The sequence below is a fragment of the Dipodomys spectabilis genome, unplaced genomic scaffold (genome assembly GCF_019054845.1).
Source record: "Dipodomys spectabilis isolate Male_0828 unplaced genomic scaffold, ASM1905484v1 ptg000184l, whole genome shotgun sequence".
NCBI classification, from domain to species: domain Eukaryota; kingdom Metazoa; phylum Chordata; class Mammalia; order Rodentia; family Heteromyidae; genus Dipodomys; species Dipodomys spectabilis.
Window position 1 is genome coordinate 338,113 of NW_024870861.1, and position 17,294 is coordinate 355,406.

Genomic DNA, 17,294 nt, shown 5'->3' on the forward strand with positions numbered 1-17,294 from the left:
CGCCCGGGAAGGGCTCGGCCCGGCGTCCCGCGTCCCCGCGTCTGGAGGCCGGTTACCGCCGCCGCGCGCGGCCCGGGGAGCGGCGGCGGGAGACCCCGCACGTCCCCAGGTCTCGGAGGCGGGAGCCCGCGCCGCCCGCTGTGGTGACCGCTGTAAGTAACGCACGTCTTCCCCGCCGGTCCCGACGCGCGGGGCGGCCTGCGGCTTCGTCTTTTCCTATTGGTGGTGCGGAAACAGAGCCCAGGACCGTGCAGCTGACGGGCCGCCTCCCACCGGGCCGCCCCCCCCCCCCCCCCCCCCCGCCTCCCACCGGGCCGCCCCCCCCCGCCTCCCACCGGCCCCCCCCCCCGCCTCCCACCGGGCCCCCCCCCCCCGCCTCCCACCGGGCCGCCCCCCGCCTCCCACCGGCCCCCCCCGCCTCCCACCGGCCCCCCCCCCCCGCCTCCCACCGGCCCCCCCCCGCCTCCCACCGGGCCCCCCCCCCCGCCTCCCACCGGCCCCCTCCCCCCGCCTCCCACCGGGCAGTCCCCCCACGGCCTCCCACCGGCCCCCCCCCGCGAGCCCTCCCCCTCCCTCCCCTCACCCTCCCCCGCGTCCCGCCTCCCACCGGGCCGCCCCCTCTAGCCTCCCCCCCCCACATCCCAATGGGCAGCTCCTTCCCCCCATCCCCACTGGATTTTGTTCTAATCTTAAAGGCCTGGGTTTCAGGGGTTTTGGCCTGAGAACCTAGCTCTTCAGGAGGCTGAGGTCTGAGGAGCAGGGTTCAAAGTCAGCCCGGCCAGTACTATGTGATAAAGTAATTTGTACCACGTCCGGCAACAGAAGAACCTGTTGGCTTTCACAAAATGAGGGTGCTCCGTCCTTAATGTGGATGACGGGTTAAGGAATTATCCTTATAGAATGATTTGCAATTTGAGACTTTTTTTTTTTTTTTTTTGGGTCTGGTCATGGGGCCTGAACTCTGGGCCTGGGCGCTGTCCCTTAGCTCTTCAGCTCAAAGCTAGCGCTCTACCACTTGAGCCACAGCGCCACTTCCGGCTTTTTTCTTTTTTCTTATGTGGTGCTGAGGAATCGAACCCAGGGCCTCAGGCATGCAAGGCAAGCGCTCTACCACTGAGCCACCTTCCCATCCCCTGATGACATGAATTCTTATCTTTCAGTTCACCCTGAAGATGAAGGGGAACCCCCTAGTACAACCGACTCTTTAAGGAACAGGACTTTGTGAACGTAGTGTTTATTGGCTTCTAAAAACTGGGTTGAAGATGAATCCAGGGAACCCTTTTGGTGGGCAACAGCCTAGTGCTTTTGCAGCATCTTCTAGTAGTACTGGAGGTACATTTCAGGCTAAGCCGCCATTTCGATTTGGTCAACCCTCTGTTTTTGGGCAAAGTAACACATCTGGGAAGAACCCGGCCTTTTCACAGGTGCCTAGCTTTGTAACACCTGGACTAAGTCATTCTTCTTCAGAACAAGCGTTTGGTCTCACCCAAACCTCAAGTGCTGCGCTCTTTTCTGGACTTGAACGCACTCCTTTTGTAGCTACTTCTGGGCCTTCAAGTTCACCTGTGGCAGGAAACTCAGGATTTAATCTCAAATCATCTACCAGCATTGGAGTTTTCCCAAGCACTTCTACTTTTGGACCAGAAACTGGAGAAATAGTGAGCTCTGGCTTTGGGAAAACAGAATTCAGCTTTAAAACTCTGGAAAATGCAGTGTTCAAACCAATTCTGGGGGCTGAGTCTGAGCCAGAAAAAACACAGAGCCAGGTTACTTCTGGATTTTTTACGTTTTCCCACCCAGTCAGTAGTGGATCTGGTAGCCTGACCCCTTTTTCTTTTCCTCAGGTGACAAGTAATTCAGCCAATTCAAATTTTATCTTTTCAAAACCAGCTAATACTAATAGCCAATCTGCTTTTGCTCCTGTTTTGTTAAGCCAAAATGTAGAAGAAGAGAAGAGAGGACCTAGACCAGTGTTTGGAGGTTCTAGTAGTAGCTTCAGCAGCTTCGCCATAGCATCAGGGTCTTTAGGAGAACCCTTTTCTGCTAGCAAAACAAGTGCCCGGCAAGGATGTGAAGAAGCTGTTTCTCAAGTGGAGCCACTTCCCAACCTCATGAAGGGACTGAAGAGGAAAGAGGACCAGGACCGCTCCCCAAGGAGGCATGGCCACGAGGCAACAGAAGATTCTGACCCTCTGTCCAGAGGTGACCATCCTCCAGATAAACGACCTGTCCGCTTGACTCGACCCCGGGGAGGCACTTTGTTTGGCCGCACAATAAAGGATGTCTTCAAAAGCAATAAAGATGTAGGTCGTCTGGGCAACAAGGAGCCTAAAAAGGAAAGCTGTTTTGTTGAGTCTGGAGAAAGTGAACCATCTCGAGGGAGTCAGGCTGTCCTGGCACCTTCCCGGCTTCCAGGAGTGACCAAAGAGGAAGAAACTGAAAGCAGGGATAAAAAAGAAGGTGAGTTGTAAAGGTGTTCGGCAGAGTATAGGCAGCTGGTAGGTTCTCAGTGAGATCCTTAAAGTAAGTAGCTTGATTGTTCTGGTAAGTCCCCTGAATAGTAGGAATCCTAACATAGGGCCTTGGAGATTTTCATTTGCTTTTACAAAGTCGGTGCCTCCTTTTGTCTGAGAATTAACATCTAATAGGTTTATATGTCTGTTTTCTGAACTCCTAGATTCTCTGAGGGGAACTCCAGTGCACCAGAGTAAAAGAAGCGAGAGCACAGATAGTCTTGGAGGCTTTTCTCCCTTAGAAGCCACAGCTATCCAGTGCAAGAACATCCCTGATAGTCTCAACGACAGGGCCGTCCTGGAGAGCTACTTCAGTAAAGTTGCTAAAGTGCAGCGCATCTTCACCAGGCGCAGCAGGAAGCTGGCAGTGGTGCACTTTTTTGATCATGTAAGTACTCCCAACTTGCTACTTGTTATCCCAAAGGTGAACTTAGTCACCTTTTAATTTTAGTACCAGATTTTTAAACTCAGGGCCTCATGTTTATTAAGCATGGGCTCTCTACTGAAATACATGCCCAGCCATTGGTTTTTTAGACAGGGTCTCTCTGTGTAGTCCACACTGGCCTTAATGAAACTGAGATCTTGCTGCCTCAGCCTCCCAGGTGTTGGGTTAAGAGTCTTGGAGGTTACTATGCCCAGTGGCCACACCAGTATCTTTTTCTGGAACTTTTTTTTTTTGTCTGTCATGTGGCTTGAACTCTGGGCCTGGATTCTGTCCCTCAACTCCTCAGCTCAAGGCAAGTGCTCTACCACTTGAGCCACAGTGCTATATCCGATTTTCTGGTGGTTAATTGGAGATAAGAGTCTCACACAATTTGCTGCCCGTGCTGGCTTTGAACTGTGATCTCCAGATCTCAGCCTTCTGAGCAGCTAGGATTATTGTCAGTTGTGGGGCTTGAACTCTGGGCCTGGGTGCTATCCCTCAGTCAGCTCTTCAGCTCAAGGCTAGCACTCTACCACTTGAGCCACAGCGTCACTTCCGGTTTTCTGGTGGTTTATTGGGGAGATAAGAGTCTCACAGACTTTCCTGCCTGGGCTGGCTTTGAACTGCAATCCTCAGATCTCAGCGTCCTGTGTAGCCAGGATTACAGGCATAAGCCACCAGTGCCCCTAATGATTCTCATTTTTAAAAGTGATGTTTACTGTGAATGTGTTTATTCTTCCAGTTGAACCTTAGGATTTTTATCACGTATCTGTATGGAGATACATTGCATTGTGAATAATTTGATGCAGCTGATTTCCGTTCTTTCTGTTCCCCAGGAACAGCCCCAGTTACTGAGTGTGGTACATAATTTTCTAGGCACTTTATAAGTATCTGCACATATTAATGTGAGTAAACATTACTCATGTAATGAGTCTTGTGGTAATGGTATTTCACGTGTATCATTTCATAGCTGCCTTTGGTGTGTAAGTATTTCTGTGTATGTGATCAGTTGGTAAGATTAATCTTGCCAAATACCAAGGGTCAAGTTTCTAGGTTTTTATCATAGTAAAGTTGACAATTTCAAAAATGAGAAGAACAAATTCATACTTGTCAGACAGGTAAGGGCTGCTGTGGGCAATGAGGTCTGTGACTGCCATCACCAAAGGTAGACAGTGTGTGCAGCTCGGGCTGTGGTGCCCTAGCTGAGGGGGTGGAGCATGTGGGGGAGGGGCCTCCCTGTTGCTGGTAGGACAGTGGCTCTCTCTTGAGACCTCTCTCTCAGAGAAGTCTGTTCTGTTTGCTGCATCTGTGATTTTGGTTTCACTTGACTCCTTGGTCTCTTGGTGTCCTCATGATTGGCTGTTTTTCAGGAATCTGCAGCTCTGGCTCGAAAGAAAGGAAAAAGTTTGCATAAGGACGTGGCTATTTTTTGGCACAAGAAGAAAATCAGTGAGTTTGCAGTTCTTCTCTCCATAGTCTGATGTTCTGTGTGCAAGGCCTATTGACTTCCCAGTCTGAGTCCTTCGCCCAAGGCCAGTGGAGCTTGTGTCTCATAGTTTGTTTCTGGGATATTCCCATAACCCCTGTAACAGCTCTAAGAATTTTACTTTCTCAAAACTGAAAAGTCCAGTATCAGGAGACTTGTGATGGTATAAACTCTGGGTTTTTGGTTTTCTTTTCTTTTTTTTTTTTTGCTGGTTGTGGGGCTTGAACTCTGGGCCTGGGCGCTGTCCCTCAGCTCAAAGCAAGCGCTCTACCACTTGAGCCACAGTGCCACTTCAAGCTTTTTCTGTGTATGTGGTGCTGAGGAATCGAACCTAGGACCTCATGCATGTGAGGCAAGCAATCTACCACTGAGCCACCTTCCTAGCCCATAAACTGTTTTGACTACTGTGTCCTCAGGTCCCAACAAGAAGCCCGTTTCCCTGAAGGAGAAGAAACTTGGTGACAGTGAAGCTAGCCAGGGCATGGAGGATGCATCCTTTCAGCACTCGTCGCTGGGCAAGCCTATAGTGAGGGCTGCAACCGGCAGCCTCCTTAATAAGAGGTGGGACAGGCCTTTCCTGCCTGGGATGGGCTGCAATGTGGTACTTGAGGGGCTGGGGAGCAAGAACTCATAGTTAACAGTTTCTGGGAGTGAAGGATAAGGAAGGAGGCTTTTTTTGTTGTTGTTGTTATTTGGGGTTGAACTCTGGGCCTGGTCTCTGTCCCTCAGCTCTTCAGCTCAAGGCAAAGCACTTTACCACTTAAGCCACAGTGCCACTTCTAGTTTTCTGGTAGTTAAGTCTCTCAGACTTTCCTGCCCAGGCTGGCCCTGAACTGTGATCCTCAGATCTCAGCCTCTTGAGCAGCTAGGATTACAGACGTGAGCCACCGGTACCTAGCAAGGATACTTTTAAAATGGGCCTGGGACCAGCTTTACAATGTCGGTGGGGGGGGGGGGGGGGGTATGATTGGGTGGGGGGGAGGGGGAGGCTGGGAAGGGAGGTGAAGGGTAAACAAAGGAGGAGGCTGCAATGCTTGGTAAGAAATGTACGCATTATCCTGCCCATGTAATTGTAACCCCTCTGTACAGTATGTTCTCAAATAAAATAAAACAAAATTAAAAAAAAATAAAATGGGCCTGGGAATGTGGCTTAGTGATAGAGTGGGTGCCTAGCATGCATGAAGCCCTGGATTTGATTCCTCAGTACCACATACACAGAAAAAGCCAGAAGTGGCCTTGTGGCTCAAGTGATAGAGTGTTAACCTTGACCAAAAGCAGCTCAGGGACAGTGCCCAGGCCCTGAGTACAAGCCCCAGGACTGGCAAATATAAAATAAATAAGTAAACAAATAAACAAACAAATAAAATGTTCCTTCCTCCTCCCCATTCTTTAACCGGCTGGCAGGCGCTGTTTTGCTTTGGGAAAGCAGGCCTGCTTCAGGCTGATGGTCCCAGGTGAGGGCTTGTGGAATGAGTTTTTCTTCATCTGACACTTGGTAGTTATGGGGTGGTTCTCATTTTCACATACCACAGGATTAGATTGCTGAGAAGGTCTGTGAGGGTAGCTTTTCCTCTCACCTGAGATTTTTTTGTTAGTTTGAGAGAACCGAATCACAGAGCTCCTGTAGCTGACCTATTGCTTTTAGCTGCAGCTGTAGTTCCTATGTCTCAGTTCCTACTCGAGGCCACTCACTTGGCATGGCAGAGGTTTGGCTGGTGCACATTGTATGTGCCGCCTATGTGGTTGGTGGTGCATTTACTTGCCTTGTCTAACGTTACTTGTAGTTCCACTTGACATGTAAATGCAGTAAACTGTCTTGGGTGGCTGTAATTATCCATTTTTGATAATACTTTTTTTTTTTTTGTCGGTCGTGGGGCTTGAACTCTGGGCCTGGGCGCTGTCCCTCAGCTCTTCAGCTCAAGGCAAGCACTCTGCCACTTGAGCTACAGCACCACTTCCGGTTTTTTCTAGTGGTTTATTGGAGATAGGAGTCTCATGGTCTCTCCTGCCCGGGCTGGCTTTGAACCATGATCCTCAGATCTCAGCCTCCTGAGTAGCTAGGATTACAGGCGTGAGCCACCAGCGCCCGGCTTGGAATACTTTTGAGAGTTTCCAGTGTGACATTTTGTATGTCCATCGTACTGCTGCAAAGCAGCTGCTGATGGTCCTGATGAGGTGCATTGTGGTATGAGTGTGGTTACTTCTGTGTCACATGACCCCCTTTCCCACAGTTCCATCCTCTGACTTCCTCTTTTCACACTGAACCTGCGTTGACAGGTCTCTGTATTTTTTTTTTCCCTTGCTCTGTTTTGTGATTGGCAGTTTAACCCCTGGCTTGCTTACCTTTATCTTTCCCATCCTTCGGTCTCAGATACTCTTTGATGTTTCAAGTTCAGAAACTTGTAAACTAGCTAGAAAATGGAGAAGCTGAGGAGGGTAGCCACTTAACAATATGTTGCTTATTACCAGCTTTAATTTTTCTTTTCCCTTTTTTGGGGGTTGTAGCTTTTGAGTTCTGGACTCAAGCTATACTTTTTCCTCATCCTTCAGTGTAGCTGGGATTATAGCTCCTTTTTCATGGGAAAAAAAAAAGGTATTTTTTTGTTCCTCTTCTCCCTAGGTATACTTTCTTAGCTTTAGAACTAGAAAATCTTGAAAGGTTCAGAAGTGATCATGATAGATACTTACTGTGTTGTTTTCCCTGTAGCTCTCCAGTGAAGAAGCCAAGTCTTGTGAAGGCCCCTCAGTTCATGGGAGACCCTTTTGACTCTGGGTCTGAGGGCTCTGAGGGCCTTGGGCCATGTGTGTCGTCTCTCAGCACCCTGATAGGCACCCTGGCTGAGACATCAGAGGACAAGTACCGCCTGCTCGACCAGAGGGACAGAGTCATGCGGCAAGGTATGGCCCCAGAGTCCCTGACAAGGCCACTGTGAAGTAGGGGCCAGCAAGGCAGGAGTGTCCCTTTTCATGGGGTTCCACTGCTGTGGGGTTATTGTTCTCTGCTGTTCCTCCTGGTGATGAGTGTTGTATGTTTACTTGGAAGTGTAAATATGCCTGCTTATGTGTATAAAGTAGTGCTGGGAGGGTGTGGAAGAAATGTATACTCTTGACTGCCAGGAGATTGAGCAGGCATCTGAAAGGCGGAGGTGAATGGAGGTTATTTTAGACATGGTTAAGGCTTTGGATGGTTAAAATTGTAAACTTGACTACATTGCCTTCCAGAGGCATGCTGTTGCTTGTAGCCATGGTGACTCGGGAGGTGGAGATGAAGATTGCTGTCTAACTTGAGACCCTGTTCAAACAATAATAAGTCTGTGCATTAGTGGAAAGGGTCAACTTATTTAAGACACATCCACTTAATTTCAGTTAGGTGATTCTCAGTGCTGAGAATTCTGGAATACTAGAATGTATTGAATATTTATACCTAACAAGTTTATCCTCCTAGTCAACATTCTGCACTTCATCACTGAGGTCATGATAAGGATTACAGAACTCTGGCAAGTGTGTCTGTCCATAAGTGGGTATGCCCTGTTGTTAGTGTGCAGTGGAATTCGGTCACTGGAAGCAGCTGCTGCGATGAGGGATTTTAGTAAGACTTGATGCCCACTGTGGGGTGGGTTGGCCACGGCCAGTCTTTTGAGACTCAGAGTTAAAATTTTTTTTTCTTTGTAATTTATGACCTTCAAAATTATTTTTCCTTCTATCATGGCAATATACTTTTGTGAGTTCTCCATGTTTGTGTGACACATACATCCTTATCTTTTGCTTGACATCATTCAGCTCGGGTGAAGAGGACTGATCTGGACAAAGCAAGAACTTTCGTTGGGACATGCCCTGACATGTGTCCTGAGAAGGAGCGTTACATGCGGGAGACTCGGAGCCAGCTGAGTGTGTTTGAAGCGGTCCCAGGGACTGATCAGGTGAGACTCTTGAGTGTCCCCCACTGAGATAGGCCCCTCACTCCTATTTCTTTTTTTTTTTTTGTCGGTTGTGGGGCTTGAACTCTGGGCCTGGGCGCTGTCCCTCAGCTCTTCAGCTCAAGGCGAGCGCTCTACCACTTGAGCTACAGCGCCACTTGCGGTTTTCTGGTGGTTTATTGGAGATAGGAGTCTCACGGTCTCTCCTGCCCGGGCTGGCTTTGAACCGTGATCCTCAGATCTCAGCCTCCTGAGTAGCTAGGATTACAGGCGTGAGCCACCAGCGCCCGGCCTATTTAATTATTTTCTTTGTCTAGCTCCTGACTGTTTGATTACTGTATCAGAGGGCCTGACCTCTGATGTCACAAGTGGTTTGCTCAGAAATCTGTTTGCTCTTCAGTTTTGCCTGTGGGCTTTTCACCCTGACTGGGTTTGGCGTTTGACCTGATTGTGCTTCCCAGCTAGAAGCTGTCGTCGCTGTAGAGGCCTGAGTTTACGCAGGCCCTGGCCTATGAGGGCCTCTGCTTTCCTCCATGTCCATGAGCCTGCAGCCTCCAACAGTAGAAGGGACAGCCCTAGACTTGTAGGGAGGTGGCCTTTGTCCCACCGGGCCTGCTTCTATGCCCCTGTTGGTCCTCACTGTCCACCTTCATTTCAAGTTAGGTCTAAGCAGACTTAACTTGGTGTTTGAGCATGGTTGAGGCCTCTGACATTTCTTGTAAGTCCTTTACTTGTCTCTTCTTTGTGCTTTGGAACTTAAATTACTTCTTATAACACCCTCTTACTGTTTGCCAAAATCAAGCTTCTTAGTTTAAATCAAGTCTTTAAATTTTGATTGTACCTTTAACAGAAATTTTCCATTTAAAAAGCGTTTTCAAGCTCCAGTGTTGTATGTGTACGTGTCCTCTGCCTCCCTGACGGCCCAGCGACAGTCAACTGAGTAGCTTGTCCTTGTTCTACATCCCCCCCAGGTGGACCACGCAGCAGCTGTGAAGGAGTACAGCCGCTCCTCTGCTGACCAGGAGGAGCCCCTGCCGCATGAGCTCCGGCCCTCAGCTGTGCTCAGTCGGACCATGGACTACCTCGTGACCCAGATCATGGATCAGAGGGATGTCAGCTTGCGGGACTGGTATGACTTCGTGTGGAACCGCACACGTGGCATACGGAAGGTATCAGCTGCCTCTCGTTGGAGATGAGGATGTGTGTAACAGCTATGCTCATAGCTTGGTTTTAACTCATCTGAAACAAAAACCATTACAAAAGTGTTAAAATATGGGGCTGGGAAGGTGGCTCAGTGGTAGAGCGCTTGCCTTGCATGCATGAGGCCCTGGGTTCGATTCTTCAACACCGCATAATCAAAAAGAAAAAAGCCGGAAGTGGCGCTGTGGCCCAAATAATAGAGCGCTAGCCTTGAGCTGAAGAGCTGAGGGACAGTGCCCAGCCCAGAGTTCAGGCCCCACGACCGGACCGGACCCAAAAAAAAAAAAAAAAAAAAGTTAAAATGTGCTTTATGGGTTTGGGATCAAGTTAAATGTTAGGCATGATTTTTCTCATAAGTGTGTAGGTAGGAAGAACATGTACTCACTAGTGCATTCATGTTTGTAATCCTCCCCCTTGCTTGTGCCTAGGACATCACACAGCAACACCTCTGCGACCCTCTGACGGTTTCCCTGATTGAGAAATGTACCCGGTTTCATATTCATTGTGCCCACTTCATGTGTGAGGAACCCATGTCCTCCTTTGATGCCAAGATCAACAATGAGAACATGACCAAGTGTCTGCAAAGCCTGAAGGAGATGTATCAGGACCTGAGGAGCAAGGGGGTCTCCTGCACCAGCGAGGCTGAGTTCCAAGGCTACAATGTTCTACTCAATCTCAACAAGGGAGACATCCTGAGGTGAGTTTGCCTGTGATACAGGGAAAGGCCATGTAAACAGAAAAAGAGCTTTTTAGGTTAGAGAGACCCTGGGGAGGATTGAGCGAGGAGTGCTGCTACTCGGGTACATCAGCTCCTCTGAGCTGGGCAAGAATGGCTTCTCCTCCTGGTGAGACTATGAGAGAGGTATCCTTCTGACAAGACTGAGCCAGGGCCGGGTAGCCAGCGTCACCCGCTGGAGTTGCTAGCAACTTACTGTGTCTGGGTTATTTTGTCAAAAGGTTTAAGTAAGAAAAAAAGTTATTTGGAATGGAATTGGTAAAGATGAAATATTACAGTGGAACAATTTTAAACTTGGTTTGATAATACATCTTTGCAGAATGAGAAATACAGAGCTCTCTGGACCCATGTTTGTGTTGAAGAAAATGAAACTGGATTATGGCCACTCTTTTATTTTATTTTTTTTTTTTGGGTGGGGGTCTGGTTTTGGGGCCTGAACTCTGGGCCTGGGCGATATCCCTCAGCTCTTCAGCTCAAGCCTAGCACTCTACCACTTGAGCCACAGTGCCACTTCCGGCTTTTTTCTTCCAGCTTTTTTCTTTTTGCTTATGTGGTGCTGAGGAATTGAACCCAGGGCCTCAGGCATGCAAGGCAAGCGCTCTACCACTGAGCCACCTTCCCAGCCCATATGGCCACTCTTTTTAGCTCCCCTTTACTCCCCCCCCATTCCCCTTTCCTTTCCTTTCTTGTTGGTACTAGAGTTTGAACTAAGGCTGTTTCTTGTGTGGCTTACTTGGTTGGTGCTCTACTACTTGAGCCATGCCTCTAGAAACCTGGATTTTTGCTAGTTAATTGAAGATTGAATCTACTGGACTTTTCTGCCTGATCTTTCTCAAACTGAGATCCTTCAAATCTCAGCCTTCTGAGTGGCTAATACTAAAATTTATTTTCAAACTTTCTTTGTTGCAAAAAATATTTGGTAGTCATTTGGCATAAGTTTAAAATAACTTTTTATTTTATGGGGCTTGAATTCTGGGCCTGGGCGCTGTCCCTCAGCTCTTCAGCTCAAAGTGAGCGCTGTACCACTCAAGCCACAGCACCACTTCTGGTTTTCTGGTGTTTTATTGGAGATAAGAGTCCGATGGAATTTCCTGCCTAGGCTGGCTTTGAACCTCAATTCTCAGATCTCAGTCTCCTGAGTGGCTAGGATGACAGACGTGAGCCACTGGTGCCTGGCTTAACATAACTTTTTTTTGGTCCGGTCGTGGGGCCTGAACTCTGGGCCTGGCGCTGTCCCTCAGCTCTTCAGCTCAAGGCTAACGTTCTACCACTTGAGCCACAGCGCCACTTCTGGCTTTTTTTCTTTTTGCTTATGTGGTGCTGAGGAATCGAACCCAGGGGCTCATGCATGCAAGGCAAGCGCTCTACCATTGAGCCACCTTCCCAGCCCCTTAAAATAACTTTTTGATAGTAATTTTGTTTTTTTTCCAGTCAATCCTGGGGCAGGGCCTGAGTGCTGTCCCTGAGTTCTGCTCAAGGCTAGTGCTCTACCACGTTGAACCATAATGCCGCTTCTGGTTTTCAGGTGTTCAACTGGAGATAAGTCTAATGAACTTCCCCTGCTGGCTTTGAACTGTGGTCCTCAGATCTCAGCCTCCTGAGGAGCTAGGATCATAGACATGGGCCACCGATGCTGGGTTGAATTTTTTTTTTTTTTTTTTTTGTCGGTCATGGGGCTTGAACTCCATGGGCACTGTCCCTGTGCTCTTCAGTTCAAGACGAGCGCTCTACCTCTTGAGCCACAGTGCCACGTCTGGTTTTTAGTGGTTTATTGGAGATAAGAGTTTCATGGATGTTCCTGCCCAGGCTGGCTTTGACTTTGAACTGAGATCTTCAGATCTCAGCCCCCTGAGTAGCTAGCTAGGATTACAGGCATGATCCACCGGCGGCTGGCTTTTTTTTTTTTTTTTTTGGGTTAGTGGTGGGGCTTGAGCTTGCATGTGTCACTGTTCAGGCTCTGTGAAATCATTATTTATCTGATCCATCATTGTCTGATGAAAGGCATCACTAACCGTCTTGTCTCCATCACAGAGAAGTGCAGCAGCTCCATGCTGATGTCAGAAACTCTTCTGAGGTGGACTTTGCTGTCCAGGTTTTTGCTGCATTGAACAGTAATAATTTTGTGAGATTTTTCAAGCTGGTCCAGTCAGCTTCTTATCTGAATGCCTGCCTGTTACACTGTTACTTTAATCAGGTAAGCAGAATAGCTGCTGGCAGAGTGGGAGGGAAGAAGTTGTAAATGTGTTCTGGCTTTCCCTCTTGACATGGCTCAGCACTGTGCAGCTCTACCAGCAGAGGGCAGACCATGGAAATGATGTTCTGTGAGTCAAGCGCAGTCATCTGCTCTCGTCATGAGCACAAATAAAAAAGCAGCAGTCTTGTGTCATGTGGACAGATTATGTAACTGAAATCCTTAGGGTGGTTCATTTACATTTGGGAGGGAGGCTGATGATGCTAAATTTGTTTCAGTCCTCACACCGTGTGCTGTGCTCTTGGGTTACAAAGGCAGCCCAAAGGCTGCTCTCTTGCCTAGGGTTTTATGTAAACTCTTGGATATTTTGAGTTATTTCACTCACTGCAGCCCTGTGGAGGAACCTGAGGATGCCATGAGAACAGCCTCTAGAGCCCCACGGTGACTGACTTAGGGCTGCTGCCTGCTCCTGCAGCACGCCGCCATCTTGAGCCGGCTACTGCCCAGGTCTGCTGATGGGAGGATGCTGTCTGAAGATCTCAGGGCCAGCAGTTCTGGCTTGAGTTTTTGTTCACATACTAAGCCGTCTTAGAAATGGAAGAAACCTATAGTTGTTGTTGTTGTTGTTGTTTTGGGGTGGGGGGGTCTGGTCATGGGCCTGAACTCTGGGCCTGGGCACTGTCCCTCAGCTCTTCAGCTCAAGGCTAGCGCTCTACCACTGGAGCCACAGTGCCACTTCCGGGTTTTTAAAGCTTATGTGGTGCTGAGGAATCGAACCGAGGGCCTCATGCATGCAAGGCAAGCGCTCTACCACTGAGCCACCTTCCCAGCCCCTATAGTTGTGTTTTGTGTAGAGAATCTTTGGCAAGTTTCTTTGCTGCTGTCAGTTTAACCATCTGCTACAGAACCGAAGTTCTAGAACAAATGAAAAGGATTCTAATTAACCTGCCACTTGGGAGAATTCTGTACAGTTTTCATATGAAACATATAGTTAATCTCTTAAAATGGTGATTTTATGTTTGTAGAACATTGTCCACTATGAATAGCATTAAAGGAAAGAGAAACTGGGGTAGGAAGGTGGCTCAGTGGTACAGCGCTTGCCTTGCATGCCTGAGGCATGCAAGCCGTGTTTCACTAGCAGTGACCATGGTTTCACACCTTATCTCCTTGCTCTGCTCTATCCACAGCCCTTTCCCTTCAGGTTCTTCCCGTAACTACCATGGCCTTTGTTTCCCCATTAACCACCATATCCACAATGCCAACTGGCCACTCTTCCTGTCAGCATTCTGTGACCTTTTCTTTTCTAACCCATCATACTGAATTACCATTAATTGCCATTAAATGCATTTTACATATTCATTGTCAAAAGTATTGGTTGCTACCAAGCATGTTAATTTTGTTCTTTTTTTTTTTTTTTTTGGGTCCGGTCGTGGGGCCTGAACTCTGGGCCTGGGCACTGTCCCTCAGCTCTTCAGCTCAAGGCTAGCGCTCTACCACTTGAGCCACAGCGCCACTTCCAGCTTTTTTCTTGTTGCTTATGTGGTGCTGAGGAATCGAACCCAGGACTTCATGGATGCGAAGCAAGCACTCTACCACTGAGCCACCTTCCCAGCCCTTAATTTTGTTCTTTCATTAAAAAAAATTTGATTCCTTTAAAAAAATTTTTTTTTAATGTGGTACCAAGAAATTGAACCCAGGGCTGGGCAAGCACTCTACCACTAATCCACATTCTCGGTCCTATTTATTTTTTTTGTGCCAGTCCTGGGTCTTGAACTCAGGGCCTGGGAGCTGTCCCTGAGCTTTTATTTCTCAAGACTGGCTTTCTACCACAGCACCACATTCAGCTTTTTGGTAGTTTATTAGAGCTAAGAATCTCAGGAACTTTTCTGCCTGGCCTGGCTTTGAATTGCAGTCCGCAGATCTTAGTCCCTTTAGTAGCTAGGATTATAGGCATGAGCCACTGGCAACCAGCATCCCTGAGCATTTATGCTCAAGGCTAGTGCTCTACGCTATACTTCCTCTTTTTTGGTAGTTAGAGATAAGAGCCTCCTGGATTTTCTTGCCTGGTCTGGCTTCAGACCTGAATCCTCTCAGCTTTGAACCTTTTAACTAGGACAACAGACATGAGCCACTGCCAGTGCCTGGGCTGGCTTCCCTATTTTATTTATTTTTGTTGCTCCTGTGGCTTGAACTCTGCCTGGGTGCAGTCCCTGAGCCTCTGTGCTCAACTAGCGCTCTACTACTTTAAGCCACAATGCCACTTCTGGGTTTTGAGTGGTTGATTAAAGAGTTTTACAGGGACTTTTCTGCCTGGACTGCCTTCAAGCCAAGATCCTCACATCTCTACCTCCTGAGTAACTAGGATTATAGGTGTGAGCCACTGGTGCTCGGCCCCCTATTGAATTTTGATTATTTAAAACAGTTCAAAACACTTGACAAAAACTGGAGAAGTGTTGGTTGCTTAAGCTAATGAACGCTGAGCTAGAACAAGGAAAATTGGCAACAAGAATATCAATGCCTGAACTGTTTTTGTAGCATTTCAATTTTTTTCTTGTCTTCTGTTTTTAAGGTATTTCATAGAGTGCTATGAAACATTATTGTCTAAGCACTAGCTTTTTGTCTTTTTTTTTTTTTTTTTTTGTCTGGTCGTGGGGCCTGAACTCTGGGCCTGGGAGCTGTCCCTCAGCTCTTCAGCTCAAGGCTGGCACTCTACCACTTGGCACAGTGCCACTTCCAGCTTTTTTCTGCTTATGTGGTGCTGAGGAATCAAACTCGGCCTCATGCATGTGAGGCAAGCACTCTACCACATAGCCACCTTCCCAGCTCCTAGTTTTTTGTCTTTTAAATAATAGTAATTACTGTGTGTGTGTGTTTATGTGTGTGCGCGCACTCATGGGTGCCGGTACTACAGCTTGAACTTGGGGACTTGTGCTCTCTTCCTCAGCTTCCTGGTTCAAGGCTCATACTCTGCATTTGAGGCACACTTATACTTTTTTGTTGGTTAAGTGGAGATAATTTGTCTGCCTGGGCTGGCTTTGAACTGTGATCCTCAGATTTCAGCCTCCTGAGCATGTTTGTCTAGCTGCTGTCCCTCTGTTGGGACTGCAGCACTATGGTTTCTTCCAGATCCGCAGGGATGCTCTTCGGGCACTTAATGTCGCATATACTGTGAGCACACAGCGATCTACCGTCTTCCCCCTTGACAGTGTGGTGCGCATGCTCCTGTTCAGAGATTGCCAAGAGGCGACGGACTTCCTTAGCTTCCACGGACTCACTGTTTCCGATGGGTAAGAGCTAAGACAGCACCTGCCGTCCCCTTCTCCCTCTCCCTTGTAAGATTCTGATGAAGGGTTATGAGATTGCTGGCTGGTTGCCAGGTCCTCAGGCCTCTTCTGGTTGCAGAGCAGCTGGGATATTCCCTGGGCCACAAATGCTGTTGGCCAGATCAGATTCTTGTGTGGATTTGGTACTGGGGTTTGAACTCTGGTGACTTACCACTGAGTTGTGCCTCTGTCCCGAGAAGCTAGAATTATAGGCATGAGTCACTGGCACCTGGCCTTTGCTGTTTTTTTTTTTTTTATTTTTTTATTTTGCCAGTCCTGGGGCTTGCACTTAGTACATGGACACTGTCCCTGAGCTTCTTTTGCTCAAGACTAGTTCTCTAGCATTAGAGTCACAGTGCCACTTACGGATTTTTCTGTGTACATGGGACTGAGGAATCAAACCTAGGGCTTCATGCATATTAGGCAAGCAACTCTACTGCTAAAGCCACCTTCCCTGCCCTGCTGTTTTTCGTTTTTTTTTTTTTTTTCTTGATCGTGGGGCTTGAACTCTGGGCCTGGGCGCTGTCTCTGCACTCTTCAGCTCAAGGCGAGTGCTCTACTGACTAAGCACAGCACCACTTCTGGTATTCTGGTGGTTAATTGGAGATAAGAGTCTCAAAGGCTTTCCTGCCTGGTCTGGCTTTGAACTGTGATCCTGAGATCTCAGCCTCCTGAGTAGCTAGGATGACAGGTGTGAGCCACCAGTGCCCGGCCTCCCTGCTGATTATTTTTATTATTACTTTTTTTTTTTTTTTTTTTGTCAGTCGTGGGGCTTGAAACGAGCCACGGTGCCACTTCCGGCTTTTTCTGCTTACGTGGTGCTGAGGAATCGAACCTAGAGCCTAATGCATGCAAGGCGGTGAGCACTCTACCACTGAGCCACCTTCCTATCCCTTGATGGTTATTTTTGAGATAGGCTCTCACTTCCTACCCAACTGCATGGCTGAGCCATTAGCCTCTTATTTTTCATTTCTCACCCACTGAGATGACAAACGCATGTCACTGTATCCAGCCTTTCTTGTCTTCCATTGTCTTTCCTCCCTGTCCACCCCCCTTCCTTTGTGCTGGTACTGGGGTTTGAATTCAGGGCCTTGGTTGTCTCTTTCCTTTTTACTCAAGGTTAGTACTTTACCAGTTGAGTGGCTCTTTTTGGTGGTAAATTGGAGATAAAAATCTCAGACTTTATTGCTCAGGCTGACTTTGAACTATGATCCTTAGATCTCAGCCTTCTAAGAAACTAAGATTACAGGTGTGAGCTACTGGTGCCCTGTTGCACCCAGACTTTCATTGAGATGTAGTTTCACAGACTTTTCTGCCTAGGCTAACCTGCAACCATGGTCTTCTTGATCTCAGCATGTAACAGATAACATGTATATGCCATTGTACTCAGTGATTGGTTGACATAGGGTCTCACAAACCTTACTGCCTGGGCTGGCCTTTACTAAGCACAGTCTTCTTGTTCTCAGCTTCTCAGGTACCTAGGATTGCAGGCAGGAGCCACTGC

The 17,294-nt window shown here is 48.1% G+C and overlaps 1 protein-coding gene across 1 annotated transcript in view; it reads left to right on the forward strand.

Moving 5' to 3' along the window:
* Positions 1-71: 71 nt before the first annotated feature.
* LOC122121145 (minichromosome maintenance complex component 3 associated protein) overlaps positions 72-17,294 on the forward strand; it is a 49,664-nt gene continuing 32,441 nt past the window's right edge. Inside the window, exons 1-11 of the mRNA XM_042695313.1 lie at positions 72-152; positions 1,161-2,460; positions 2,678-2,901; positions 4,308-4,386; positions 4,840-4,984; positions 7,131-7,321; positions 8,204-8,343; positions 9,312-9,509; positions 9,969-10,237; positions 12,308-12,470; positions 15,594-15,754. Of these exons, the coding sequence (XP_042551247.1) occupies positions 1,263-2,460; positions 2,678-2,901; positions 4,308-4,386; positions 4,840-4,984; positions 7,131-7,321; positions 8,204-8,343; positions 9,312-9,509; positions 9,969-10,237; positions 12,308-12,470; positions 15,594-15,754 (2,768 nt within the window). The 5' untranslated portion in view covers positions 72-152; positions 1,161-1,262. The remainder of the gene's footprint in view (positions 153-1,160; positions 2,461-2,677; positions 2,902-4,307; positions 4,387-4,839; positions 4,985-7,130; positions 7,322-8,203; positions 8,344-9,311; positions 9,510-9,968; positions 10,238-12,307; positions 12,471-15,593; positions 15,755-17,294) is intronic.